The following is a 15,085-nucleotide window of genomic DNA, read 5'->3' on the forward strand; positions in this document are numbered from 1 at the left end:
ATCCTTACTGGCACAATCCAGCCCACAGTAATAGCCTACAGCCATTCAACAAGCTGTGCCGGATTTAATTGACAGGAACAATGCTTACAGGGAAGTGTAAACTTTAGCACTGTAAACAGGTACAGGGATGGACCGTTTTGGAAGCCGTATTGAACAGATGCCCCTGTCAGTCACTATAAAACCGAACTGAGACACCTAAAGGAGTTTTCCTACCTTCTGTTCATTAATTCATTCATTCATTCACACAGTCCTTTGTTCGTTCATTCATGCATGCATTCATTCATTATTCAATGACACACTAACAAATGAGGAACCGAAAAACATAGTATACATTCTTATGTGTGTATTACATGCATATATTTGTGTGGGAAAAAAATCACATGTTTTTTTTTAATACATTCTTGGTACATTTGTAGTTGATTTTAGAGTCACACTCTTTCTCCGGTGAGGTTGTGTAGTTGGGGTGCTGGGTGGAGCCTTCTGATGATGTTAGGGTTGTCTTGGTGGAGAATTAAACTGAGATTATGGGATTAGAGACATTGAAAGAGTGCAGGGATGAGGGAAGGACACTATTACAAAGCAAATAAAATAATTCTGCTGAAAGGGAGGAGCAGGGAAGTAAAAACTAAAACAGAAGAATTGCCAGATCTCTGGGTCCAGTGCTCCCAGGGACAGATCTGCTCTGCCTCCAGAGCTCCCAGTTTGACCTGTGGCATACAGTTTGGAATGAGCCCAGCTCTGCTCCACCTCCCAGTCCACTGTCTTGTGTTTTTGCAGGGATTATTTGTCGTATCACAAGCCTGAACCCATTTTGCATTACCAGCTCAGGGCAGTGACAAATAGGATCCAGAGTCCAAACGAAGTAGTGAGTCACTTTACATTGCATCTAAAGTATTCTTACCGGAATTAAGGTATCCTGAAGTAAGCAGGCACTCATATCCCCTTCCATATCATAATCCGAATGATTCATTTTGAATTTTATTCTTTACTTGTGGCTATGGCAGCCTGTATTTTTATGAAGGTAAAAGCAGTTACTGGTCCATGTCTGCTCTGCTCTCACTTTTATCAATGCAGGGATTGAACAGGAATCTGCTCTCAAGATTGTATTGTTACCTTTCTTGCCAATTATCCTGTATCTTAGAGGGTCTGGAAATGGATCAATTGGCCGGGAACAATTCCAAAGAACCCTTGCGACACTAATGTACCACCTTAAAATTACTTGCAGTTTTAGTGCTTATGATATTTTTGGTGCTTCTTCTTTTCTCTGGAGGCAAGCTGTCCACTCCACTCTTGATTCACCAGATGAGCAAGCTGCCCACAGATGCCCACAGAGAATTCTGGAGACCATTTGTTTTCTGAAACCTGTACATTAGTTGACGATAAAAACACTTCAAACCACCCACCCAAATAGGCACTGGTTTGGGGATCGATAAAGCAAGATCTTATCACCCCTTAGGGCTGTGCGATATGACGATATATATCGTATGACGATAGAAAAACATCTATCGTTTCATATTATGCTATATCGTTTATATCGTAGTTTCGCAAATTGCAATCTTTACGGCAGTATTTTTCGTCATTAGGACGCTTTGCGTTCTTCCGGTTCTTCCACACGTGTCGGATGCGGCAAGAAATGAGCATCAGAAACACAGACACACATGAGCAGAGAGACCCGACACACAATAACCAACACAACCAAGAGATACTTTAGTGCGCAAGCGCACACGCTGCGCCCCGCTCTCGTCGCCGGGCTGAACTCGATCTGCAGGCACCCCCACCCCCGCTAATTTAGACTGATATCATTTGTATAAAATTAATAATAACGTTTGTTTGCATTTTAATAAATTGGAAAGCAATGCAAATACATGCAGAAAGTATCATTTTATTTTTATTAAGATGGTGAAGTGGTTCAACATTAACTATTTCTAGCAGATGTTAATGCGCCACTATAAACCCGGCTGTGCTAAATCTCCCTGAATCTGGACCTTTACAGCGCATGTGTTGCGTGATCAGTATTACTGGTGTTATTGTTGTTATGTGACAGTAAATCATAATGTGTATATGTATATATGTGCTCTGAGGAAGATAAGTCGAAACGCGTAACTATTATGATGTTCACTTTTTCTCTAATAAATAATTTTTGAGACATCGGTGAATATGGACTGTTTTTAGACGGGAGCTGCTGTACCATCCTAATATAATACGGATAATTGTTCTATATAAAATCCCTGGGATAAGGCACCCCGCATTTAAGATTTATTAAAACTATTGTAACGCCAGCTATTTTTAAACAAATGTGTGTGTATATATATATATATATATATATATATATATATATATATATATATATATATATATCCCATAACAACATAACACACGTAATAGTAATCACACAACACTTGCCCTGTAATGTGTTGCATTCTGCATATATTTACCATGACATCCTGCATGTAGTATTTGTTAGTTTTGCTTATTGAAGGATTAACGAAATACTTTGTAAAATAGTTTGAATGTCTTTGGTCTTATTTTGTGTTTTGATTGGATAAAAACAAGAAATATCGAGATATATATATCGTGTATCGCCCAAACTTCTAAAAATATAGAGATGTTATTTTTAAGTCATATTGCCCAGCTCTATCACCCCTCATATTAATTAAGTAAATCAATCTTAAAGTAAATGTGAGATTGTTTGAAATACTTCTGGGTTCATTTTCTGATCATTCCCCCTTACTGTATCTTAATTATGGGGCTTAAAGATGGAGAGAATAGTCTGTGTGCCCCAAAAGATAGAGAAACAGTAACTAAAATGATCAAAAACTCCCTTTTGTTCTAAATCCTAATTTTAGAGTGTAAACTATAACATCAGTGTCTCTGTGTTATTAGTGCTGGGTGCATTGTCAGTTGATCCATACTGTCCTGTAGCGCAGTCTGACAAGACAATTCATGCTTTTCATCTTCTTTCTTTTTTTTTTCTCGACTTGTGTGTTGATAATTCAATTAGAGCTTAAAAAAAAATTAGGACAAACCCACGATGGCAGCTTACAAGCTCAGACAGCCCTTATTGCACGCTTTGTTGCAAAATGAACAGACTAACATCATTTTAATTAAATCCAGTACCTTAACGAGAAACATGGTCTTTATTTGCCGATCAATTGTATCGCCAGTAGCGATCTTTGCATTAGTTTAATTGCGAGTTAGGAAGGGAATTAGTGTGGTAACTCCATTGCTGAGAAAATATTTGTGTTTGTCTTCTGGGTTGAAAAGGTTTGTAGAATGGCTTTATTATCCTTAATTAATATGGATCCATAGTATCGGTTACAAAGGTATATTATTAAGTAATTCCACAAGATTGGATACTCCCTAGCTACAATCTCCTCACCCAGGGTCTATCTAGCGTTGATTCCGTATGTACAGAGATAATTGCAATTTATCTGAGTGCCTTTAAAAAGGCAGTATATTAAAGGTGAGCTTTAAATTTTGGACTGTTACCAGTAAGTGGGTTTGTATCAGAAGAATTATTAATGTTCTATTAATGTGCATGTTGTCACAGCCTTATTCACACCCTGCTTGACCTACAAAGGGAAGAACCAGAAATTAAAACTCTGCCACGGCTCTCACAGCTTTAACTAGCAAGGTTATTCATTTAATGCATGTCAGTGCTAATGTAGGGATGTTAAACCTATACTCTGAATACCAAGATGATCTGAAGAATACCCATGACCCAAGGAAGCATGGAAAAATCAATGAACAAAAATGAGACACCGAATATGAATGCGCATAAAGGAGAGCTAGCCAAGTTAAAGAGTGGACACAGAGTATGGACACATAGTAAGGACAGAAACATCCTTGTTGTGATCAAAGAATGTCTGGATCCCAAGAGCCAATGAGTGCCATGGGAAGATGGTAAAGTCAAACAGGAGTAAGTTGCATGCAAGATGTTGGAGGACTTTTGAGAGGCTCTGAGAGTGGTTTAACTGGTGCACACACAGAATAAGGACACTAATCTTTTTAAAATATTTACAACCTACAGAGATGAAGTGATCTTTACTAACATCTATACATAATAATAATACAACCAGAAGTGTTTATTTCAAAGAGACTATCTCGGCTGTCTTTCTTGTGAATGGGCGTGGATTTGCTCAGATTGTTCTGTACTAATAAATCCTCTTCAAGCTGCGATAGTAGCAATGCAGGCAGTCAATTCTCCGCTGATGGCAAGCCTTCTGTCTTCCAGTTCAGGGAACCGCAATCAAATCTCCATCGGGATCGGAGTGGGGCATTCCCTGCAAAGACAGTCATTCTCTGCTGGCCTGCAGCAGATTTCCTGTTGCCTTCAGACACAGATGCTCTTCTCCCAGTGGGATGCCTTAGCTCTGTGTCTTTGCGTGTCTTTGAGTCAGAGTTCATCTTTACATAGCACCAGCAGGCGGCTGCTTCCCAATATATAGGGGATCGATTTGTTCTCCCACAGGAAGTAGCTCCATATCTTTCCACATTCCTCTGTAGCCAAATCAGGTGTTAGCTTCTGGTGCTATGACAGGCGTGTAGCAAGACTTTTTATTTATTCATGTAAGGCAATTGGTATGCCAGCATAATTCACAAGAGTCCCCACAGCGCTCTAGGATTTTTTTTTTAATTATATTTTTTCTCTCCCTGTTCCCCTTGAGTTAATAATGATCGAAATGAATCCTTTTACAAATTGAACTGCTCTACCCTTCCCACACCAGACCAGCACTGGACTTCAGTGGTCTAAAAAAATAAATAAATCATGTGCACAGGTCATGGCAGACTACAAGGTTAATTTTCACAAAACCATGAGAAAGAGAGTTATGATTATAAGCAAGGAGCTGGTGAAGCTCAAGAAAATAGACAGTTTGGAAATGGGATGAGCAGGTATTGTGTATAGGAAGGATGTATGGGACACAAGCCTAGCAATTAGAGAGGGTAAGAGTCTTATGTTTTTTTTTAACTGTACTAGTGTATCAAGCATCCTGATGTTTAATGGCATACAGGAGAATATGTACAAAGCTGGCCATTAAAACCTTCCCTTCTAAGCGTCTCACATCAGAACTACTTATTTTTATTTTATATTTTTAAACTACTGAAAGCTCCCTTTATGGATTATGGCTGTCAGATGTGCTTAATGGAAGTGAGGGAAGTTCAGAGTTTCAGAGAATCCTAATTTTAAGGTTCATGAGGCATTCAAAACATGTACAGTGCTTTCATTTCTTCTTATTATTAAAAAAGAAGCAAAGAAAATCGATCTATCAAAGCATATTTCGATTTTTTTCTGAACCAAATAACAACAGCAGCAACAACAGCAATTATAATTAATCCACATTACTGATTTTGACAGGAAGCATTAAGCATCCTTGTTATATATCCTTATATAACCTTGGACATCTGCTATTTTAGTTTTTTCTCAATGAAACACTTTTTTTTTCTTCAGTGAGCTACATCCACAAATTTTTGTAACCTGCCTTCCTTTGTGTGTCATTTATAATGAATGCCATTTAAAATAAATGAATTCACAGTGGCATTACCAGAAGTTGTCAATTTGTTCAGTGTGCTCCCAGGATACAGATACCATTTAAAATACTGTGAAGAACTGAACAGGCCTCCCACTACTTCATCTTATTTATATTGGAAGTTATCATTTTTGTTAATCTAATTCTCTGATTAAAAAAGAAAAAAATCCTGAATAGGCCAGCAACAAATATCATAACTCATTTTATTGTATACTAGTAGACTCCAGAAGCCAAGTTTTAATATTCATTAACTACTTAGATTTTTTTTTTTTTTAAGAGAGACATAGGTGTAATAGCATTATTTGTCTTATCCTTTTTATCCTGTGTTTATGGCATCATAAACTCTTGCAATGCAGAAAGGTTTCTTATCTTACCTTTTCTCTGGCCTTCCCTAGACAGGCACCCATTAATACTGAGCTGAGGGAGAAAGGCGATCAGGCTTTTAATTAGCACCTCTTTCCTAAAGCTTCTATAAATGCCCAATTCCTTATCAGAGCACTAAGATTTCTAATTAGACTTCGAGCTATTGTTTGAAAAAGGGCTGAATTACAGAACCTGACCTTGTGCTTTATCCTGATGTAGTCTCTCTGTCAGCAAGGTTTGCACAAGCTCTCTTCAAGGGCACATTTCCAAGTGATATTTAATGCTTTGCATGCTCTGCTTTGTTGACAGCATCTAACTGTTTTTCCCGACTGTATAATTTATTCATTAACCCGTTTTTTTTATTCGTTCACCTGGTCCATTCATTAATTATTTGCCTGCTTTTGAGTAGTTGTCGAGCCCTTTTGATTGATTGGATCATGTCACTGTTCCTAAGTGTAGCTGCCTTAAATTTCAACATTAACCCTCATTCGAACTGTATGCTATATGTCTTCTTAGTGACTGATTTCTGTCACTGCCTTTCTGATATTAACATCAATGCTGATTGCAATGGCAAACATGGTAATTCTGCACTTTTTATCATAGTTTCTCTCCACATCTGACATGGCATTTATTAGATTTTATATTACACTAAGGTACAAACCATCATAATAAATACTTTATAATGGTACCATCACAAGCCCTTATGATGATTTACCATGGTGTCACTGTGGGCTAGTGTCAAGTGTAGAGTTAGTGCAAAGTGCAGTGAAAGCATGGCAAAGGAGGAGCAGGAGAGTGCAGAGCAGTGTGAAAACATCCTACACAGAAAACCAAAACCATAATGGAGGTTTTTCAGGTTCGACCAGCTTGAGTTTCTTGCATCTTCAGGAAAAATGCATTCTTCCAGTTGACACACAGTGTGCTGTTGGGCCAGGGAAATCGACAGTGAGCAATGGACTGCCCGCAGTGCTGTGTGGGAGATTGTGGAGAAATTCAATTTCTTTACCCATTCTTTACGCAGGTCCGTCAGCATTACAAGGTGTAATTTTCATGAGGGTTTCCCTTTATAGAAGAATCCATGGGTCGATGCACTCCCGACACACTGTGAAAGCATAATAAAGGAGAGGATTGAATGGGGAGATGCTGGGGGATGCCTGATAAGCCGTTTTATAATGACCGGTTTTGACAGTCAGTTGTACATCTTTGTTTTCCTCCCACTGGACCCATTGCAGTAATGAGATGGGGATTCACAAGATCTTGCACCGCCGAAGGCTTTCGTGTCCCATTGGACTACAGCTGTGGAACTCTCAAACTGCCCCTAATTAAGAACAGACTGGGATTGGGTTGTACAGCAGGGATGTCGGCTGCAGACCTAATGGAGTGATCACAGAGCAAATTTGATGAGTGTGCATTCAATTATCTGCTCTACTTTACCATGATACATTGTGTGTGTGTGTGTGTGTGTGTGTGTGTGTGTGTGTGTGTGTGTGTGTCTGTGGTTTTGTTTCAGCTAACCAGTATGCATTTACTTTTATAAGTCCTAGACTCTAGCAATTAACCAGTGGAAATGAGTTTTACCAGTAACTAAGGAATTCCCCACTAAAGATTAAGCAACTATATGTGCTTATTTTGATGGCACACCAAAATCAAATCCTGAAAGGATCCTGGCTAGCTATCTGGATGACTGAAATGCTGGGTTTACACTAGCGTACCCGAGCCATGCTGGGTGGCACTGTGCCAGCCTGGTATGCTTCGGTATGTTATACTAAGGAAATGCGAGCCAAGCGATTGACGTTGTGAATATTGAACGTGCTGAGTAGCAAGTCGATGATGCAGTATAACTTATGTATGTAATGGTGAAAGACAGTGAAAATGACGGTTCCTATGGCAGATCGGCGGATCACGATATTCTGGTTGTGTTATTATCATAGGTAAACATACTGTGCTTTGTGAAAGTATTCACCCCCCTTGGCATTTTTCCTATTTTGTTGCATTACAACCTGTAATTTAAATGGATTTTTATTTGGATTGCATGTAATAGACATACACAACATAGTCCAAATTGGTGAAGTGAAATGAAAAAAATAACTTGTTTTAAAACATTCTAAAAAATAAAAACGGAAAAGTGGTGCATGCATATGTATTCACCCCCTTTGATATGAAGCCCCTAAATATGATCTGGTGCAACCAATTACCTCCAGATGTCAGATAATTAGTTAAATAAAGTCCACCTGTGTGCAATCTAAGTGTCACATGATCTGAGCTTTTTGGCCATCAAGGAAAACGCTATATCTGGCGCAAACCCAACACCTCTCATCACCCCGAGAACACCATCGGCAGGGACTGGGAAACTGGTCAAAATTGAAGGAATGATGGATGGTGCTAAATACAGGGAAATTCTTGTTTCAGTCTTCCAGAGATTTGAGACTGGGACGGAGGTTCACTTTCCAGCAGGACAATCACCCTAAGCATACTGCTAAAGCAACACTCAAGTGGTTTAAGGGGAAACATTTAAATGTCTTGGAATGGCCTAGTCAAAGCCCAGACCTCAATCCAATTGAGAATCTGTGGTATTGGACTTAAAGATTGCTGTAACTTGAAGGAGCTGGAGCAGATTTGCCTTGAAGAATGGGCAAAAATCCCAATGGCTAGATGTGCCAAGCTTATAGAGACGTACCCCAAGAGGCTTGCAGCTGTAATTGCTGCAAAAGGTGGCTCTACAAAGTATTGGGCGGGTGAATAGTTATGCACGCTCAAGTTTTCAGTTTTTTGTCTTATTTTTAGGGTTGTAAGACAACAAAATAGGAAAAATGCCAAGGGGGGTGTAATACACAGGGCGTAAAATTAAGAGATTTTTGTATATTGGAATATTTGTGTACGTAGGGATTATGCTTAGAATTAATTACTGATTAATAATCAATGCAAATACTACTCCTTTTTTTGTGTGTTTTCGGAATTTAAAATAATTGTTGTAACCCCACCCACGACACCCTTCAGCCTGGAGCCAGATTCCGAGTATGTTACGAGACCAGAGTTTCACAGTTTGGTTCTGGCTTGGCTCGGGTATTTGTTAGTGGAAATACACCCATATTGTGAGGGCTTGAAGTGTATGGGAACGCTAGTGTAAATGAGGCAAAATTCTGCTCCAGCTGATCCCTGCTGGGTATTCGCTAATTAAAGCAGCTGCCTGAGCACCGCTTGTTTGACTCCAAGATTGGATTGCATGTACTGTACAGATCCAGATATTGCACTCCCTCTAAGTGCATCAATTCGAAGGGGATCCAGTGAATGTGGTCATTGTTGCTCGATCGCAGGGCAGGTGTAAAGAGTCATAAGTGATTCCCTCATTGTTTGTTTCAATTCATGAGAACACAAGAAGCTCAGAGAAAGTCACAACGGAAAGGATGCTCTTCAGAGCAACTTGTTAGTTTGTTAAGCACATCCAGCCATTGATTGAAGGATCCCAGAGAATCATTTTCCACAGCATAGCTGGGCAAAATATGTTTCCATCGCCCACACGGTAAATAGCGGGTGGCAGACACACTATATATAGATCCTCATGCTGCAATTCTCCTGTCTTGCTCACTGACTCACAGACCGTGGTGCCCTGCCGAGGCTCTCTCGCTCTTGGGGTCTTAGGGTCTTGAATCCCAGAGCAGCTGCAGGATCATCATTAATATCTTCATCAGCTGGCAGCACTTCCTCCGCCAGCACACACTGAATGTGAAGGAATTAGAAGGTTGTTCACATGGCAGCACTGGCCCCCTACTGTCAGTGAAAGAGTGTAACATCACCAAGATCAAGGATAAGCCTACTATGCCCCCCCAGCTTCCCGTCTGTTGAGGGATCCCTCTTACGTACAGAGAAACAAAGAAGAATAATTCCTGCTAACCGATCAGAAGACGCCCTTCAAATAGTAACAAGATAAGCTACCTTGATACATTTTTATCCCCCTTCGAAAGAAAAACAAAATTGCAACTTGATTCTTTATAAAGGTCAAATGGCTATATGAAGGGGGGTGGGGGAGTTTTAATATGGCACTGGCCAGCCTGTGTTTGTAAATGCATAGCTTTCTGTTGCAGTTCGCACATTTGAAGGGCTTCTTCATAGGCAACTGCTGACCAGAGAACTGCAGTCAAGCATATTGCTTTTACGCCGGGCTGCAGTGTCAGGGAGTGTATACCACTGGTGAACTTGAAACAACACAAACAAGAGCAGCAAAGAGCCAGGTGGTGGCACCGTCATTGAGCTTGATTGTAGTTTTTGGGAAAGATGGACTTTATTGTATTGTGTGAAACTTAACAGAAACAATAAGGGGAATAGTAAATCCCAAGGAAACTGGCAAGTCATTACTTGTAATAAACTTTTTTTTTCTATCGGGTAGCTGCTTTATCTTTTAAGTGCAATTCAGGTTGGTCTTTGTTTTCTTGTTGTTGGTTTTGTAAGTGTTTTGTCCTGGATTCTTGGCTGTTTGCTAATGAAAACATAATCAGGTTGAGAAATGTGAGGTCGCTTCTTTACAAATTATTTTTGTGACTAAATCAAAGAAGGTGCCTCATGGCTGTGTGTATTCCACAAAGACTCTCTTTCACCAAATCAGATGCATGTCTTCCAAAATGTATTTGCGGTTCTCTCCCAGTTCTTATCATTGCTTTTGATCTCTTTCCAAAAAACATACATATGATTTTCAAACAATTCCTAGAATGACTGTCCCCAAGCTGCATTAGAAGGATAGCTGACTTGTTACATCACCAAAAGAATTTGCTGTGTTGTGTCATGTCTTTTTTTTTTTAAAGCAAACCTTGCATAATTAATGTACACATCAAAGGTCTTGAAAACAGTAGATTTCCAGCAAAAAGTTCTCCTTACAAAACACAACAAAAAAGTTGTACTGAAATCACAGCTGTTTAACCAAATACTTCAGTCACATTAGATCATTTGATATGTGATTGTGCTGAATGGATACAATACAAAATAGCTATATGTTGAACTGCATTTCTTTCCCTGTGTGTCTGTGTGAACAAGGTCACTGTCTCACGGTCTTACTGTGCTATGGTACTGTGCCATAGTTCAACCCTGATACCTTGTTAAACCTTGATTTTTTTTAATGTAGGTAGGGAGAACACTTTTTAAAACACAAAACTGTTACTGTGAACCATCCTTTACTAAATAACTATCTTAAATAATGTTATCTTAATAAAAACATGTAAAGATTTCTGGTTTCAAATTACTTGATTGAAGGAGTAATATTTTTTTTTCTCTTTTCATGTTCAGTTCATTCTTCAGCTTGGAATCAGACGTCCAGTAATGTTACAGGTGAGTAAAAGCTTTTCTTTCATATATGTGTCTGTGTGTGTGTCCAAGTTTCCATGTGTGTTATAAGACATTGCAAATCATCTTTTTCTATCAAGCGCCAGAAACTGTTTAAAGAAATACATTACCATTTTTTTTTTCTTTTCAGAAGTTTAAATTAGAAACATAAAGCATCAGCAGACTAAGGCATTAAACTCCACTGGAGGAGAGAAAGAAAGTTATTTCAGAGATGTGCTGACAAAAATGCAAATCTTCCAACTACATTCTGATTATTCTAAAGAATATGCTGTATAGGGAGCAGCTGATTTTCCAGTTTAATCAGAGTGTGGATTTGTGCTTCCATTTAAAATTATTCTTGTTACGTTTTTATTCATCTTTGGAATCGCAAACACTTTTTTTCAACTTAATTTGGATCTCCAACAAATGCTAAATATATAGTCTATTCTCATCACACTAAAATGAAGGGAATAATATATAGGCTAATCTATTCTGAATATAAATTACATTCTCATAGACCACCCTAGAGGAGTTAGGAGGGCATATTAATTCCTTGCTGTTTGTTTCTTAAGATCTTTGTTCATTTTGATTGGATTTTATCTTAATCGAATTTTGTATCAAACTTACATAGGTTAGGTGATTCTTCTCAAAGCTAGACCTGACAATATCCCTGTTACTTAATGAATTTACAAGACTGAATCTCGGGGGAAGTTGAAGTATATAATCTAGTGTTAGGTGATGTTTCTTCTAAATAAAACCAGTTACCAGTAGTAGATTGCTAAACTGGTTTCTGTAAGTGAACTGGGACCACCATTTCACTATGTGTTTTTGTTAGAAAGTTTTGTTATCAAACTTTTAATGGTTATGTAGGAGTATGCTGTCTGCTACTTTTGAGGTTTAATTTGGTGAGAAAACCCATTGAACAATGCTTCACAGTCAGCCGGCCTCTCATCCAGATAGTCCCCTGACTAAATAATTAAATAAAAAATCCAATGGAGTCTTACTACTGAGACACACAAATTAAAAAAAACAATGAAGGGAGTATTTGTCAAAAACCAAAAAGAAAACAAATTGCTTCAGTTGTTTGATAGCGAACATGCAATGTTTGGAAACATAGACCATAAAGACCTGACAAAATCTTTGTATCTTGGACTGAATAACAGCCACTTAAATCTTTTAATGGGTGTTACTGTTGTGTTATCTGCTTTTGTTGCTTTAGCAATTTTTAACCCAGAACTTTGGGATTCTTTATTATATGCAGATGTTTTTCAGTCAAAGACAGCTGTTAAAATAATTGCTGCCACATGTTATGAGATCTTAAATATATTCCACTTTCACACCTAAGAATATTATGTTGTAATTTTAAAACTATTATTTTTACTTGTCACACTTGTTTTTCACAAATCCATAACTGAACGTCTAAGTTGAATATGTTAAGGATGATCACTTTTCCATGGTTTTGTTTGTTTCCAAACACCATAAGAAGAAACAAATAAATAGAAAACAAAAAAGAAAGATATCTTTCAGATATAAATAGATTCTCCTACTTGTTGAACACATGGGAAGCCGTTTCAGGAATATTTCAGCTAAAACAAAAAACTCCCATCTCTAGTGGGATATGGGTTATAGATATCAGCAGTTTTTGTGATTATTTCACATTATTTCATTATTGCACTTCGAAGATAAATTGCTTGCTTTTTGAAATTTGAAATTCTTAATCTGGACTTGTTTTCCATCTGCAACACCTAGACTGCCATAATGTGAAGTAATTAAAGGAGGACATGCTTAACTAAATCCATCTGACTGGAAAATATATAGAAGTATGATGATGCTTGAAAATTTCACTCAAGACTGATGAAGATTCAGTAATGGAGAATTGTATATTTTGTAGCTGACCGCCACAGTTCAGTATTGATCATGCATTATATTTAAGTTGCGATGTATTTCAATTTCCTCTGTTGTTCCTCTCGCAGGTTTATTCTGCAATACGTCTATAGATGGAATAGGGACCTGTTGGCCCAAAAGCAACGCTGGGGAGTTGGTGTCCCGACCTTGTCCTGAGTACTTCTATGGAGTCCGATACAACACTACAAGTAAGAGCCCTTTTCACAATAAACATTTGTCATGGTTGTGTCAAGGCAGTTCTGCTTTAGGGTAACTACACCATGTAAAAAAAAAAATCTGTGCTCAAGGGTCACAGAGCATATGATTTTTCGTCCACCTTGAGCTCCTAAGTACTGGTTTGAAACTAGTTATGTACCTAGCTATTAACCATTAACTATCCCTATTAACATCTTTCCTGGGCCTTTTTGTAGGTGATGGAATAAATAGCTCTGTACATCTTGCAGGATCCAGCCCTTACTGGGGTCTACATTATATTAAAGTAACATTCATAACCCTGTTTAGGGAATAAGATAAGTATTAATTGCCCGTTTGTCACATCTTCTGCTTTGCAACAACCCAGCTGCAGCATGTACTGTAGCGAAGCCCAGGAGAGGAGCTAAAATCGGCCTCACTTCACATTCAAGCTTAAATTCGAAAAAAAAAAAAAAAAAAAATCCTCGCTGGGCTTGTTTTTGGTCTCCGTACAACTGAAAAGCAAATTGCACTGAGCTTTTATTTACAGAGAATCAGAGAAAGAGAGAGAGAGAGAGAGAGAGAGAGAGAGAGAGAGAGAGAGAGAAACACTCTGTTTTAGATGGGTCCCAAAAACAGAATCAACCTCCCATGACGATCGATTTCCACACGTCCAAACAGCGAGAGCTCAATGTGTTTATGGGATCCACAGATAAACAAGCTGTGACAGACATGTGTCAGAGGGTGCATGCGATTATCCTGCCCTGAACAAATGAGAAATTGTTGTGCGAACCGATCCCTGAAGCTACTTAAAATAAAACCGTACTGGGTCACTGAATCCAAGAGGGCAGTGTTCCCCTTTTCTCAATGCATCTATAATGGGTCCCTTTGCTGAATAAGCAGAATTGTCTGCAATTAGATTGGTATGTGCATCAGTATGTGGCATAGCTCCTTCCCCTGGGAATTCTTGTCACGATTTTAATGAATTCTCCATCACTGCACAGAATGTGGAGCTTTATAAATTAAAGTGGCCCAAATACAAAGTCACTCGTCGAAAACTGTGTCTTTCCTTTCAGCAAGGAGAAGCCTGACTTTTGGATTGTTTTTTTAATTTTGGGGGGGATTTTTTTTTTTTTAATGGAAAACAGTAGACAGCATTAATAATGTAGAAGCTTATCAGCGATTTCTGAGTCATTTTGTAAAATACCACAAACACAACCACCTCTTGGCCTACACCCCCTCACCTCCCTGAATTTTGCATCATTTGCGTTTTTCTTTAACGCTTAGTATTTATTAAAAATCTAGAGCTTCCCAGTATGCACTGAAAAAAATGTTAGAAGTACGTGTGATGGTATTGAAGCTCAATGCAGTCGCAAGTAAAATCTCCTGCATTCCGAACAGGCTCTTATTTCCTTTTTTCTGTACTTGCTTGCCTTCATCAAACATATGTGGAAAAATGTATTGGGCTCATGTAGTTTGAGGGCACACAAACAGTATACATGATCATTGGACCCACATGTGAAACATTACCAGGTATAGAAGTGGTACTGATTTATCCAGCACTTTTATCAGATCCTTACTTCGGGCTACCAGGTCCTCATGTGTTTTAACCACTTATAAAACCACTCTCAGATCCTTTCAATAATTTTAGCCTATCATTCATTTTTGACATTTTTTTCGCCTTGGATTTCATGGTTTTATTTTTCAAATCTATATTTACCAGAAGGAATACAGTTTTTTTTTTTTCTCGTACGTATTTTTTTACAGTCCTCTGCAGTTCTAAATCTGTCTTCCTGCTCTGCAACATT

The 15,085-nt window shown here is 38.4% G+C and overlaps 1 protein-coding gene across 1 annotated transcript in view; it reads left to right on the forward strand.

Moving 5' to 3' along the window:
- Positions 1 to 15,085, forward strand: part of crhr1 (corticotropin releasing hormone receptor 1) — a 71,408-nt gene that overhangs the window by 17,409 nt on the left and 38,914 nt on the right. The window contains exons 4-6 of the mRNA XM_066699980.1: positions 11,166 to 11,207; positions 12,951 to 12,961; positions 13,135 to 13,294. Coding sequence (XP_066556077.1) covers positions 11,166 to 11,207; positions 12,951 to 12,961; positions 13,135 to 13,294 — 213 coding nt within the window. The remainder of the gene's footprint in view (positions 1 to 11,165; positions 11,208 to 12,950; positions 12,962 to 13,134; positions 13,295 to 15,085) is intronic.

This window comes from Amia ocellicauda, chromosome 3, assembly GCF_036373705.1.
Source record: "Amia ocellicauda isolate fAmiCal2 chromosome 3, fAmiCal2.hap1, whole genome shotgun sequence".
Lineage (NCBI taxonomy): Eukaryota > Metazoa > Chordata > Actinopteri > Amiiformes > Amiidae > Amia > Amia ocellicauda.